General features: G+C 43.9%; 1 protein-coding gene across 2 annotated transcripts in view; it reads right to left on the bottom strand.

Annotated features, from left to right (window-relative positions):
* xpnpep2 (X-prolyl aminopeptidase (aminopeptidase P) 2, membrane-bound) overlaps nucleotides 1-14,271 on the bottom strand; it is a 178,646-nt gene that overhangs the window by 93,517 nt on the left and 70,858 nt on the right. Inside the window, exons 4-7 of one of the 2 annotated variants that reach the window (XM_041195728.1) lie at nucleotides 13,177-13,287; nucleotides 11,587-11,650; nucleotides 1,576-1,683; nucleotides 1,413-1,490 (exon numbers count right to left, since the gene is read on the bottom strand). In XM_041195728.1, the coding sequence (XP_041051662.1) occupies nucleotides 1,413-1,490; nucleotides 1,576-1,683; nucleotides 11,587-11,650; nucleotides 13,177-13,287 (361 nt within the window). The remainder of the gene's footprint in view (nucleotides 1-1,412; nucleotides 1,491-1,575; nucleotides 1,684-11,586; nucleotides 11,651-13,176; nucleotides 13,288-14,271) is intronic. The other variant, XM_041195729.1, reaches the window with a different exon arrangement.

Genomic DNA, 14,271 nt, shown 5'->3' with positions numbered 1-14,271 from the left:
CCCCAACTGCCTCCTCTTCACCATGGACGTCCAATCCCTCTACACCTCTATCCCCCACTGGGATGGTCTGATGGCTCTCCGCTTCTTCCTCGAACAGACGCCTGAACAACCCCATCCACCACTACTCTCTTCCGTCTGGCTGAACTTGTTCTCACAGTGAACAATTTCTCCTTAATCCTCTCAATTCCTCCAAATAAAAGGTGTGGCTATGGGTACCCACATGGGCCCCAGCTAATTTGGAGGACAGATTGGGAATCTTACTTCACAGCTGTCCTCCATCATGTTATTGACCATAAGCCCCTATCCACTTGCTCTCATGTCACCCCAACATTTTACTCTCACTAATTCCCATTTGCTTACCCCATTTTCCCCATCTATTCCCACCGGTTCCATCCATAATGCTACATTCCTTCACTCATCTAAATCCTCATTCATCTTCAGCATAGACCTTTTCCTCTAATTGCTCTCCCTGTTCTACTTTTCCACCTTTATCAATCTGTTCCCCTTCCTCAGCAAGTCTGGCAGCACCTATGGAGAGAGAAACATTTTGAGTCCGAGATGACTCTTCAATTAACTCTGCAGATGCTGCCAGACCTGCTGAGTATTTCCAGAACTTCCTGATTTTATTTCAGATTTTCCGCATCCACAATATTTTGCTTTGTTTTTTTACCCTTCCTCTCCTGACTTATCATCCCCCTTACTCGTCTGTCTCCTATTGCTGTGGAGCTTATTGAACAAAGAGTATTTGCACACAGGAACTGAGCTTTGAAGCATGAAGCATGACTATTTCTTTCATAAACATAGACAAAACAGAAATGATGCAGGATGGAATTCCCATATCCAAATAGAATGTCAGCAGAGTTCATTCATGCACTCTTAAGTTTCAGCACTTCTATTACATTATTATGTAATTTGTTGCGAGTAAAATGAATGGGTTTGAACTGGTGATGCATTGTCTTAATAATATTGGTATGCTGCTGGGATGATTCCTCATGCATCAATAGTGTCACATGCAGAAATTTAAATAGTACTGCAACCATTTATAAAAATCACAAATTGAATTAACTATAACTGCTACCTATGTTAAAGGATGATCACCACAATTTTGTATCTAGAAGAGGAATGCAACAGCTGTGAAAATGTGACACTTAATGGTGCTCCCAGCCATTGAGTAAAATTAACAAAGGCAGGAAAATATATTCACCACCAAATAAAATATTTTCACCATGAAATCTTGGACTCTAAAAGCTTGATGATTTCAGAAGAAAGGTAACACTGAGGGCGTGAAGAAGTTGGTCTGGTTGGAGATCTTGGGGGAAAAAACTGAGTTTGAATTTGAGATTACAATAAGTCTTGATTTAAACATCATGATGATGCCAGAGTAAATAGAATAGAAAAATCTATTTGCTTACCAATGGAAAAGACGAAAGGGTCAGCACCAACTGTTTCACCCTCTTTTGTTTCAGTCATAATCCAGTCTACAATAGTAGCTAAGAAAAACAATATATTTTTAGAAAAATAAAGGCAGGCCATTAACATTAGATCATTCAATCTCTCACTGCTGTTAAGACTCACTTTCCCCTTTGTTGAGCTCCCAGTTGCAGTCCATTTGACGTTCAGCTTGAACCCAGTAACGTCCATCTGTCCAGAGTGCAGCCTTCATCCTACTGACCACTGCAATACCTACGGATCAATTAGATGGACTTATCTTACTAAGGACACTATTTCTGTTTGAATTGCACCAAAGAGTAAACAGTGACATTTTCCTAAATGAATGGTGAAAGATTTTTAGCTCTTCAATATGAGCATTTGACATCGGCTTTTAAGAAGACAAAAGGGATGGGCTAGAACTCCAGAATTATTTGTTAAAAGAGCAGAATTTGGTTAACAACAAAGGAAAGAACACAGAATTGTTAAACTTGACCTAAATCAGAAGGCATGCTGGGAAACTTGACCAAGGTAATGCATATTTTAATTGCTTCAGATTGTTGAGAGAACATGTTGTTCAAGATTTTCTGTACTTTAGAAAGACAGGAATGAATTAGCATTGATATAGCTCCCTTGTGACTTCAGGAGTTGAAGCCGAAGATCAGCCATGGTCGTATTGCTTGGTGGAGCAGGTTTGATGGGCTATATGGTCTACTCCAGTTCCTATGTTCTTGTGTTCTTATGTAGGACATCGCCAAGTGTTTACAGTCTATGAAACAGTGTACTAATTGGCTGCTGCATTTCCTACACTACAACAATTTGTGCACAAAAGGCCCCACGAACAGTAAGAACATAGGAACATAAGAAATAGGAGGAGTAGCAGGAGTAGGCCATTTGGCCTCTGAAACCTGCTCTGCCATTCAATAAGAACATAACTGACCTGATTATGGGCTCAAGTCCACAATCCTGCCTGCACCCAACACCCCCTGACCCTGCTGCCCTAATCCTTGCCTTGTCAATCAAAAATCTTGGCCTTGAATATATTGAATGACCCAGGCTCTGATTACTGGGCGAGAGAATCCCAAACACTCTCAACCCTCTGAGAGAAGAAATTCCTCATCATCTCTGTCTTGAGTGGGAGACCTCTTATTTTGAAATATGGGTCCTAGGTCTAGATTCCCCCACAAGGGGAATCATCCTCTCAGCATCTACCCTATCAAGCCCACTGAATCTTATATGTTTCAAAAGGTCACCTCTTATTCTTCTGAAATCCGATCAATATTGGCCCAACCTGCTCAGCCTTTCCTCGTAAGACAAACCCCTCAACCCAAGAACCAGCCCAGTGAACCTTCCCTTAAATGTTTCCAATGCAAGTATGTCCCCCCTTACGTAAAATGACCAATACTGTACACAGTATGCTAGGTAGATTCTCACCAATGCCCTGCACAATTGTAGCGAGACTTCCTACACTTATACTCCATGCCCCTTCTGTTTGGCTTCCTAATTACTTGCTGTACCTGCAGAGTGACCCAGGTCCATCTGTCTCGCAGCATTCAGTAGTCTCCCTCCATTTAAATAGCATCCTGCTTTTCTATTCTTCCTGGTACCTTTCAAGCTACCTTTGCCAATTTAATTCATCTTATTGATCTGAATATTAAAATCACTCATGATTATTGCAATGCTTTTTTGTAAGACATCATTATTTCTTGATGTACACTCTGTCCTACGGTGTAGCTATTGTTTGGGGACCTGTGAGCTACTGCCACTAGTGACTTCTTTCCTTTGCTATTTCTTATCTCCACTCAAACTGATTCTCTGGCTGGAATTTTCCACTCCCGGTGTCGGGTGAGAAGGCCAAAACTCTGTTTTACACCATCAAGAAACCAATTTGCAATTGTCTGCTCCGTCCAGCAATGATGGGCTGCGTTTGCCACTGCCGCACATCAGGAACTTAATTTCAATATTTCAGCATCCCATTATAAACCCTGCTCGCTGGAATCATTCCCCCACGTCAAACTTACTACCCACATCGGCCTGATTTCAGAACAGCCTGCTTCATGGTTGCCTTTAAAAGGCTTGCACCTGGTCGCCTGAACTTCAAGGGGGACTCAGATGTGAGCGCACACGACCTTGCGCAGCACTCACGAGCCTCACCCATAGGGCTTTAGGGAAGAGGTGCTGTGCATTCACGGGGGGCACAGGCAAGTCACTTTCTTCCAGCTGGCTTTCAGTGTTGTGCTGGGACAAGGGCTGCAGTGTGAGAGCGGGGTGGGGTGAGGGGCGGGAGGTTGCTGCGCTGAAGGAAGTAAACAAGCACATGCTGGTGGGGGTTGGGGGCAAGTCAGCACAGACTGAAGGAGGTACATAAGCACATGGCAGGGTGGGGGGGTGGTGGGCGCGGTGAGGGAAATGATCACGTACTTTGAAAAGCTTGTCAAAAGTGAGCGTTCTTCCATAGCTGAGACTGTTCAGCTGCAACACCATTGACATGCTTGGAGTTGGTCTTTGAAGATTTTCTACTTACTTAAGTAATGTTGAGTGGGCAGAAAATGCTCCAGAAATTTTCACCCTATGGGCGCAGACTACACATTAATGTGTGTTTTAGGGGGCAGCAGAACAATTGGACAACTGGACAAGTTGTACAATTCCCTCGCGAAAGGTGGCCATGGCGCAGTCACTGGTGGAGGCCCTCAGAGCCCTTTGCAATGTCTTTATTGAGGCTCAGAACAGTAACCGTTAAGGTTCAAGCTAACAGAGCAGCTTTGCAGTGCAGGTCAGGAGAATGCTGCACCTGAGCTGAGAGCACAGCATGCAGTCTAATAGGCAAAGCTGCCGCTAATTGGTCAATTGGAGTCGGGTGGAAGTGGGTGGGGTTTTGGACAGCCAATGAGTGCAGTACACACTGGCACCCAAGTGGTGTTGAGCACTCTTTTGCATGCATGAAGGGGCCTTCAGACTTAGCAGAGAGGTTCTTAGGACACATATGCTAACCCACGCTTCTCTCTTTGATCTTGCAGGAGGAGAATATCACGATCATGGAGCCTGGTGATTTAGCAGTATGCATCATGGCTTACAGAGACCAGAGAAGAGGAAGAGAGCACTGGAGGTGCCTGGCTTGGCAAAGGGAGGAGCACCTCCCTCAAGATGAATGGGCAGCAGGGCCTGCTGCGCACACAGCTGGAGATCCACAGAGAGCCATTCCTGCAGATAACTGTGAACCAGTGTTGCCAAAGACTGCACATGTCAAGGGAACTGGTGGGTCATATATGCTACCTGCTTCAAGATTTGGTACCATGGGGACATGGAGGGCATCCACTGCCAGTGGCCATGAAAGTGACTGTGGCACTCAATTTTTATGTCAGTGGCTCTTTCCAGGACTCCAAGGTGCCCTATGCAGGATCTCGCAAGCCTCCACACACAAGTGTATCCAGGAGGTCATGGATGCCATCTTCGTAAAGGCACAGAACTTTGTGCATTTCGCCTGGGATCAGGAAAGCCAGGAAGCAAGAGCACTGGGATTTGCACAGATCTCTGGTTTTCCACAGGTGCAGGATGCCATCAACTACACTCTTGTGGCGCTCAGATCTCCCTGGCAGCAAACAGTCAGCTACGTCAACCACAAGGGCTTCTACTTGCTGAATGTTCAGCTGGAGTGTGACCACCACAAATGCATTCTATAGGTCTGCGCACAATTCCCAGGGACTGTCCACAACTCCTATATTCTTAGCAGGTCTCAGATCCCTAATGCCTTCAGGTTCCAGAAAGGCTGCGGGGTTGGCTTCTCAGGGACAAGGGCCATCCGTAGAGGACATGGCTGATGACGCCCGTGCAGCGGCCTCAGAGAGCAGCAGATCGACAGTATAACGAGGATCACGCCGTGACGCGGATTCTGATAGAACAAATAATAGGCATATTGAAAATGATGTTCCGGTGCCTCCACAGGTCAGGTGGAGCACTGCAGTACAGTCCACCGAGGGTGCCATGCATTGTCGTCATGTGCTCTGTGCTCTACAACCTGGATGCCAGCGATGAGGTAATTGCGCTGGCCAGACAAGGAAGGCTGCAATGTTCATGGTGGATGATGATGAGATGCAGTGAGAACAGTCCTGACATCCTCACATTGCATCTATGAACGTTTGATTCCTGTGTGGCTGACGGCAGCGCTGAGGCTCATGTCATGGCGACACAGCGGAGACCTTAATAGTCACTAGATTCCAGGTGGATGATGATGACTTGCAGTGAGGACACTCCATAGATCTTCACATAGCCTCTATGACTCCTGTTGGGCTGAGGACAGCTTGCTTGCTCTCTGTGATCGGGGTTATATCATGGAGATGCAGCTGTGAAACTTTAAATGCACCTGATTCTTTGTCAGCCTTCAGCACCTGATCCCTTCAGGAGCACAGCGTCGCTGATCACAGATGTTGATGAGATGGGGGCCTGCCCCACCTCAAAAGCTGCTGAGAGCACACAGAGAGAATGGCGGAACTCTGTGACACCTGCCCATGACATTCTGGCAGCGATTACAAGCACCATTGAGGTGCAGTCATCAGTGATGTGTCCAGTGAGTGTGAAGCTGGACCATCACTTTGCTCTGAAGGTTACATGTTACACAGAGAAGCAGCCCTGCACTGAGACACCTGCCTTTCCTTGGTGTAGGAACCAAGGTTTCACTTCTGAGTGGCAACAATACTGCTCATCAAAACAAGGGGCCATAGGCAAGGAGATATTCCTGGGAGTTATTTGCAATAATGAACATTATGTACAAGTGATTAACACCCATGCTCAGGCTGTGCAACTGCATTTTTTTAACATCCCTAATCCTGCCGCTACATCTTGGTGCTCCCCCGACATCCACATCCACAGGGATCTCACTCACTGCCAGTTCAAAGGAGGTGGATGCAGCCTGCTGACTGCTACTCCCTGTCTGTGATGACTTTGGCAGGCATTCTCTGGAGGGCCAAGACTTGGACTGGAGGGCCCCAGTCTGCTTTCGGGGGTTCTGTTGTGTGGCAGTGGCACCCTTGTCAGCCTGTGAAGCTGGAGCTGCTGGGGTCACAGGAAGAGGGGATTCGAATGGGCAGGACACTCCTGGAGTTACCTGGCTGGATGGCCTCAGGGTGTGCACCTGCTGATCCTTCTCCCTATGAGTGCCCAAAGGCCCCTGGCTGACTCCTTGAGGAAAAGGGGAAGTTAGAGTGAGATCGAGCTACTCCACACCCCTCTCGTGTTGATACTGTTAGAGGCCAACTATGGCATCAGCGATGGAGTTCAGCAGTGCAGCAGAAGCAATGTCCTGGACCAAGGTCTCCATGGCGGCTGCCACCCTACCAGTGTTGACCATGGTACATTGGTATGCCAGCACTATCACCTCAGACTGAAGGCAGACAGACACCTCCACTGCAACTTGCTATCTGAGGAATGCATCAGACATCCCTTCCTGATGTTTTTGAGCTTGCCTTTGCAGCTCCAGCAATTGAGGTATGACCCTGATACGGCTGACTCGGACTCAGCAGGTTTCTGGCCTCCAGCAGTTCTCTGAGTGCCGGAAACCTGGAAAGTCCCTGCTGCTATCTGCTGTGGATCAGACAGTGCGATGTGATCACCAGATTGTGACCCCGAGGCTACTCTAGAACTAGGTCTCATCGAGGAATGTGCCTCTGCGCTGGTGGAGGGTGTGGGTGGGTGCTATGATGCGTCTTTAATGAGGGTGTCATCAGATTTTTTTTTCAATGTGTCTTTGAGGCTTGAGTTGAGGACCTGGGTCGTGGACTCTCTTAGCTGATTCCCAGATATGCCTGCGAAAGCAAGGAGAGATAATTAGTGCATGGCAGGGACTGTGAACAAGGAAACTGATTCACAGCATGGTTGTCTGATGGGTGTTGCACTGCTGGATCCTCACTTGGTTGAGCAGTACTGGCCTCACTGGCAGTACAGGAACGGTCCAGATCACCACCAGTCAACTGGATGGCTCTGTTTTCAAAGTCTGCTAGGATCTTGATGTCAGGCATTTCTCCACCAATCTGCAACCTCTCCCTTTTGTTGTGTGCCAGCTTGTTCTACATGAAGACAGGTGGAGAGAGTGTAAGCCTGACCTCTGCCAGGCAAGATAAGAAGGATGCCTGGCATGTATGTGTGGTGAGTGGTGCCATGGATGGGATGAGGACAGGATCCGCAGTGTGGATGAAGGCATGTGTGAGAGAATGAATGATGATGTCCCTTGAACTGGCAGTGAGTGAGATCCCTGTGGATACATGATGGGTTTGGGAGTGTGTGAGTTGAGGGTGATATGAAGAGTGACTTACCCTGGTGGAATGGAGGAGGTCATTCATTCTTTTTTGGCACTGGGTGGCTGTTCTCTTTTGCAGGGCGCTGACCATCACTGCCACCATCTCCTATGCTGGATTGGTGACCTTTCTTGCTGGTCTTCGCCCAGAGCTGGAATAGAGGACATCATGGCGGGCCTCCACTGTGTTCAGTAGGCGCCCGAGGGAGGCATCGCTAAATTTGGCAGCATGTTTCCTCCCTTTGGCAGCCATGACTTTCCAGCAGCTTCTGATCCCTTAGAGAGAGCTAGCTCCATGCAGGAGCACCCTTTAAATATGGAGCCTGGACTACTGAAGGCCCGAGGTGATGGCGGGGCGGGTGAATCAGAGGCCGGCCCACTGGTGATCCAGAGTGTTTCCTGGGAATGCATCATTAATGAGGTGGTGTGCACCAGGAATGGAATGATATGGTGCGAAACCCCGCCATTGCAGTCAGCGGGTAAAACAATGTTTTTTATGCCCACTGCCGCACTTCATGCATATCTGGGACGATTCTGCTCTATATCTTGATATTCTGAACCAAGATCATTTCTCATTATTGCACTATTGTATATCCTTTATTAACAGAGCTATCCCATTTCCTTTCTGTTTCTTCTACCCTTCTGAAATGTCAAATACCCTCGAATATTCAGGTGACGGCCTTGGGTCACTGTGCATCCACATCTCTGTAATGGCTGTCGTGTCATATTCCTTTATTTCTATTTGTGCTATTAATTCATCCGTCTTGTCATGAATGATGCAAGCATTTAATTCTGTCTTTTTACCAGTTTTGCCTACTCGGACTTTAGTTGATGGTGCACTGTTATGTTTGTAAGCCCTGTCCCTTCTGCTCACATTCTGGCTATCATTACCTGTATCGTTACCCTGGTCAATGAATCTTTAATATCCTGTGGTATGAATTGGTCTTGGAAGACCTGGGACATAGTAGTGAACAATGTATGTTGCCTCCTCAGGCTCACCTAGGTGCAGACTACTTCATGAAGATTAAAGTTATGTTAATTAAATGATTGACAGAGCTGAAATGTGTGTAAGACTATGCAGCATAATTGGCAATTTAGAATTTACAATTGATAATTCATAACATAACTGTATTGATTTAGATGCTTTTAAACAATGCCTGGTAACATTTTGGAAAGACACAGGTCCCAGTCTCTCAATCTGGGTGATTTTCATCAAATCAGTTTTGGTTACTGTTTTTATTTGACCTCTCAAGGCACCATTTAAGTGGTGCTGGCTGACTTCCCACCCATTCCAGGTGGGAAGCTGTTGGGAAGTGGAAGAGTGACGGGGTTAGAATGATTAGGAGGGGAATGAAGTCACTAGTGGGATGAATGGTGGAAGGGGGAGACGAGAGAGGAGGAAGGAAGTAGAGGCAGGACGTGAGTGCACAACTCTACTGTTGTTGGTCAACGTTGCAGCATGTCTACTGGGAAATCACAGTTGACTGTTACATTTACTGGTTGTGCCAGCCCTATGGTAGTTGTTGGTGTAGTTGTTACATATGGCACAGTTCTGCATCTAGCTCTCTCAAAACAGGATCCCGAGGAGATAGATCTCCACAGTTACTGTCATGGAGGTGTGCCAGGGCTTGTAGATATAGCCAATGTCACCTTGGCATTTGTAGTGAACTGACCTATGCTGGCTATTGATTGTCCTGGCATTTAATACAGCAAAAAGCAGAACATACTACAAGAAAGCAACCATTAATCATTCACTTAGGTTAGTTGTGACATTTGATCTGCTGTCCCAGTATCCTTTGGGAATAGGAAGCTCTGCACCAATTAATTTTCCACTGAAGTGAGGTATGCTCATCTGTGCCTGCAGCAGATGAACACTGGGACCTAAACACTCCTCATGCAGCCTGAGTTGCCTGGTATCACTTTCCTCCTCCTCTTTTTTCCAAACAGCTCAGACAGGAGGATTCCCACTGGAAAATCCATTGATACCAGTTAGGATAAAAAAAAGTTATATAAAATAATTGAGAACCTATATTCCAGAAAATTAAATCAAAGTATAAAAATGGTCCAACAGTAGCTTCAAAAATATTTACCTTTACATTACTTTAATCTTTAAATTAGCTTCCATCTATTCCCCAGTTCCAGCAATGCTGGGCACAGAGTTGCCAGGAAAGTAATTAAGACTGAGCATCCCTTAGGCTGGTATGTCAGGAAATTGTGTTCAGGAAATCTCCAAGCATATTTCGGTATCTAAATAAAGCTCCCTAATGTTTCAGAATGAAGCTTATTGTGTCTGCTCCAAGGACCGTGGGACTGCTCGTCTCTACCCCTTTTTCCAGTGTGTTACACCCTGCAAGCTGGGAAATAATACATGTAAAAAAATTATACTTATGGGCTTGTAATCTTTCTTATTCCTTTCGCCCATAATCCTTAATTCTAACATTTGTCTCCTCTTTGCAGCTGTGAAGAAACCAGTTTGCACCGGCTCTGTTCACAGTGTGTTGTGCTGTTTGAACTCAAGCAACAACATTCAAATTCATTACAACGTTATGAAAAGTCTACAGCAGAGGAAGGGATGTTGAAATACTGATTAATGTGCTTCCAATTTAACAGTAAGCTATCATGCCGAAAAGATTAAAATGATTGTACTGGCTGCGCGTCTCAAAATGAAGTTCAGTATACCATGAAGAAGAGGAGTTGTCAGTCCTGGCTAAAGAATGGCTGTCACTCACTATCATTCCTCAGGGCAATGCCTTGACCAATCATGATCCTGATATGAATTTCAAACAATGCTTGATGGTTGACCGTCAGTCACCATCACTGGTGCATTTTCCGTGGCAACATCTCTACAAGTCACAGTCCACTTGCCAGCAATTAGCACTCTCTTCACTTACTGTATAAATTGTTGTTTTCCTCTTATATGTATTTTTGCAAAGTGTCCTGATGAGTGCAAGACGAAAACTTTGACATGTCTCTCTTTTAAGCAGTACTCAAGTCCTGCATTATCAAATGACTATTTATAGAAGTACTTTTCACTAGAACAGGACCAGGGCAATTCCTCCAAATATGTGGAAAATAATTCAAAGAAATTGAAATAAATGTACCCCTTTTGACAGTTGATGTAAAATCCATCCCATTTCATTTTATCAAAATTCTTTATTGTCTCTTTCCATTCTAGCCATGTATAACATCATAACAATCTAAAAGGGCTCTATGGTTTCTGGGAGAAATTGTGCTGTTTTTGTGTCTCTGAGGTATGTGTGAATGGAGAGGCAGGGGTTTTGAATGAAACATATATGTTTGTTTAGGGACACCAGTAAACTATGAATTATAATTAATCAAATGGTGCACCTTTTTGAAAGAGCAAGTTTTTAGGTCATGACTTTTTCAAAATCGTTCCATTACAATCAAAGTCTTCCTATGATCTACTATTTGATGCTGAAACGTCGATGATCTGCCACCAAAATGTTTCTATATTTTCCCTGTAGGACACTATCCTTGGTCCTTCAACCTTCAAGCACAAGGTTGCTGCAGTTCTTGGTCAATGCAGACCTGTCTACAGAAGTTGATTTTTGTATTGGACATTTTTGTATTGGAAGCTCAAATTGTAGTACCGACCATATCATTTGAATGTTGAAGTCACACAATAGCTTTAATAGTTTTCCATTACTGAATTCAAACAATTTTGTATCCTAAGCCATGACCATAAGGCATGCCTCCTCCAAGCATTCTGGTCCTACATTGCATTCAGTGTTGTACTCGGTATAAGGTGGCACGCATCTACATTTTGATCAGCATATCAACAAGGAAAAAGATTAAAATGCACCTTCCCTGAATGTTTCAGCATGCATTTCTTTCTTTTTTGTCTGTGTTACCTGCAGATCCAGTGAACCCCGTCATCCAGTCTCTTCTTTTATCCTGTGGGGCAACGTACTCACTCTGAAAAACATAAAATAATCTCAAACTTCAGTCACCAGAAAACTCCTTAAGGATTCTTTCCAATTGGCTGCCATTACTGTGAAAATCAACATATATCTGGATTTCTACCAAAGTTCCAAAGACCAATCAGGAGGACACCCAAGGAACCTACCAGTGAATAGCTTTAGGAACTCAGCATTCAACTAAAGAAAATCCCATATTATTGTAAATTGGAGACCAAATTACCTTGTTTTATTACAGAAACCAATTTTATTTAAAATATTTACTAAATCATAAAATATTCATAAGCAAGACCAGAATATGAATTATAATGGATGATGCAGTACTAAATCTCCAAAATTAGTTGATCTACCATTGCTGAAAGTGTAGCATGGCTCATTGGAGTTGAAAGAAGATCAGCAGTTCTTTTTCCTCAGTGGTGCAATGATTAGAAATGTGTCAGCATTACAAACAATGCAACAGCTGACTGCTGTCCCTAATCAATAACATACCAGTACCAGGCATAGTGCCGCATTCTCTCTTAGCACCAGACTAGCAGCAGTTTTAAGGCACATTGCAGTAGGTGACAAAAACTCGATTCACCAGTACCAGGCCCATACCAGCTTGGCAGCAGTGCAATGTCACTGACCTCTATCTTCAATAATACAGCTGTATAAAGTAGTATCATTATCAGCACTCCAGCATCAGACAAGAACCATTGTTGGAAAAAAAATAGAACAGTGGTTCTGTATTTAGACATGGGGCAGTAGTTAGTCCCTCGGAGTTATATTATCAAATAAATCAGTGCCAGTGATGTATTACTCTGAAATTCTCTGCAAAAGCTCAGACACATTTGTGAAGGAGAATTTGATCTCCACTGATGGGGTTTACTCAGCAAATTGTTGAGCTGTAGTGATCTGTTTTCATGATGTTCATTGTGAAATAAATGTTGAACAGGATACCAGGAATAACTTCTCTGCTCTTCTTCAAATAGTGTACCATTACATACACCTGAGAGAGCAAATGAGGCCTTAATTTAACATTTCATCTGAAAAGCAGCTCTAAAAGTGGAGCTTTCCCTCAGTGCTGCACTGGAGTGGCTGCCTGAATCTGAGTCCCAGTCCAGGAACTTGAGTACAATGAGCATACAACCTTCTGGCTCCGATGTGAGAATGTTTCCAACTGAGCCATGGCTGACATTCCTTTACAGCAGGATGTGTGGAATTGTATGAGTATCAATGAACATTGTATTGCAATTTATATTATGCAAGGGATAAGGGATACCTATTTTTCTAAGTAACTTCTAAAGTGTGAAAGGAGTCATATGCTGGTGAAAAGGATTTGGATTTTTAAATATTTATTTAATTGGTTCAAGCTTTTTTTTGATTGATAGATATTGGTCTCTGCTCACCAATTGAAAGTCTGATATCAATGTGTGACATAGGAGATATGAAGCTGACATTTGTTGTAGGAATTGTAATGCCAGAGGGATATGAAATGTAGTCAGTCATATATAAGTAAATAATTTAAACAGTTTATATTCTCACCAGATGGGGGTCTGTGGCAGGAATCACATAAACACTGATGTTTTGTGAATTCATCAACACTCGGAGCTCACTCAGGCGCAATGAGGTGTTAGTTACTGTGGGAGGCAGATACTGAAATAAAGGAATACATAGAGTAAGTCTAGTAGCTTTCATTATTAAATAACAGTCATGAACAGAATTTGCACTGTCTCACCAAATTGAGAAATATCAAGTTGAAATTATGGGATAAGATCAAAGGAATAGATTTAATACTAAACATAAATTTTGAACCAAAGTTTGTCACACATTTTGGTCTTTCTGTTTTTGCCTTTTCTTGAATCAATCAAGATTGATTCTGTCAATATGACCGCTCCTCCATCTTAATTATTTCTTAGCAGTCCCACAGTGCTCTAGTGTATTGTCCAATTGGATTTCGATGCTCGCCAAACTTGTCGCGATCTGGTCACCCTACTCTCCACGTGATACAAAACACATGCAAAGGATGAGATGAATCTTGTAACCAGAGATAAAGAGGGATCGAGGGACAGGTCTAAATGTGAGTAATAGTGCATTGCACTGTGACAGCAACTCTGTCATGGCAACTAATCACTACACAGGTGTGGTGTAACAACTAAGATATTTCAACATGTTTTCAGTTCCTTTAATGGAATCTTCACTACCACGTACTTTAAATGGAGCGAGGCTACAGTTTTTTTAATGGTTTAGGATTGTTTTCCCTGCAGGATTTTCTACCTGCTTTTTCTGAGGCCACGGATTGTGTCAAACAAGTTGTGTTTGTCTCACTGTTGCAAAAACAATTGTTGCAGGCCCAGTGAGAAGAGGCATTTCACTCTGAAAGCATAGTACAGGCAGTTTTAATAGCTGGAGTTTTATATTAGGATTATTGCAGGATTCCTTCAAAGAAGTGGATGTTCAGTAGGTCGCAAATTTAGTCACTTGTAGATTATCTTATCAGATGGTCAGGTTTCTTTACAGGTGGTCTTGGATTAGGAATTAGGCTGGGAGGCTTTTAAGATACAGCAGCCTCCAAGTTTAAAAAGGTTTTGATGTTATTGCCTTCATCTGAAGCTGATATTCTGCAGTGGTGGTGTTTGC

This window comes from Carcharodon carcharias, chromosome 9, assembly GCF_017639515.1.
Source record: "Carcharodon carcharias isolate sCarCar2 chromosome 9, sCarCar2.pri, whole genome shotgun sequence".
In the NCBI taxonomy this organism is placed as follows: domain Eukaryota; kingdom Metazoa; phylum Chordata; class Chondrichthyes; order Lamniformes; family Lamnidae; genus Carcharodon; species Carcharodon carcharias.
This window is presented reverse-complemented; position numbering and strand designations above follow the sequence as displayed.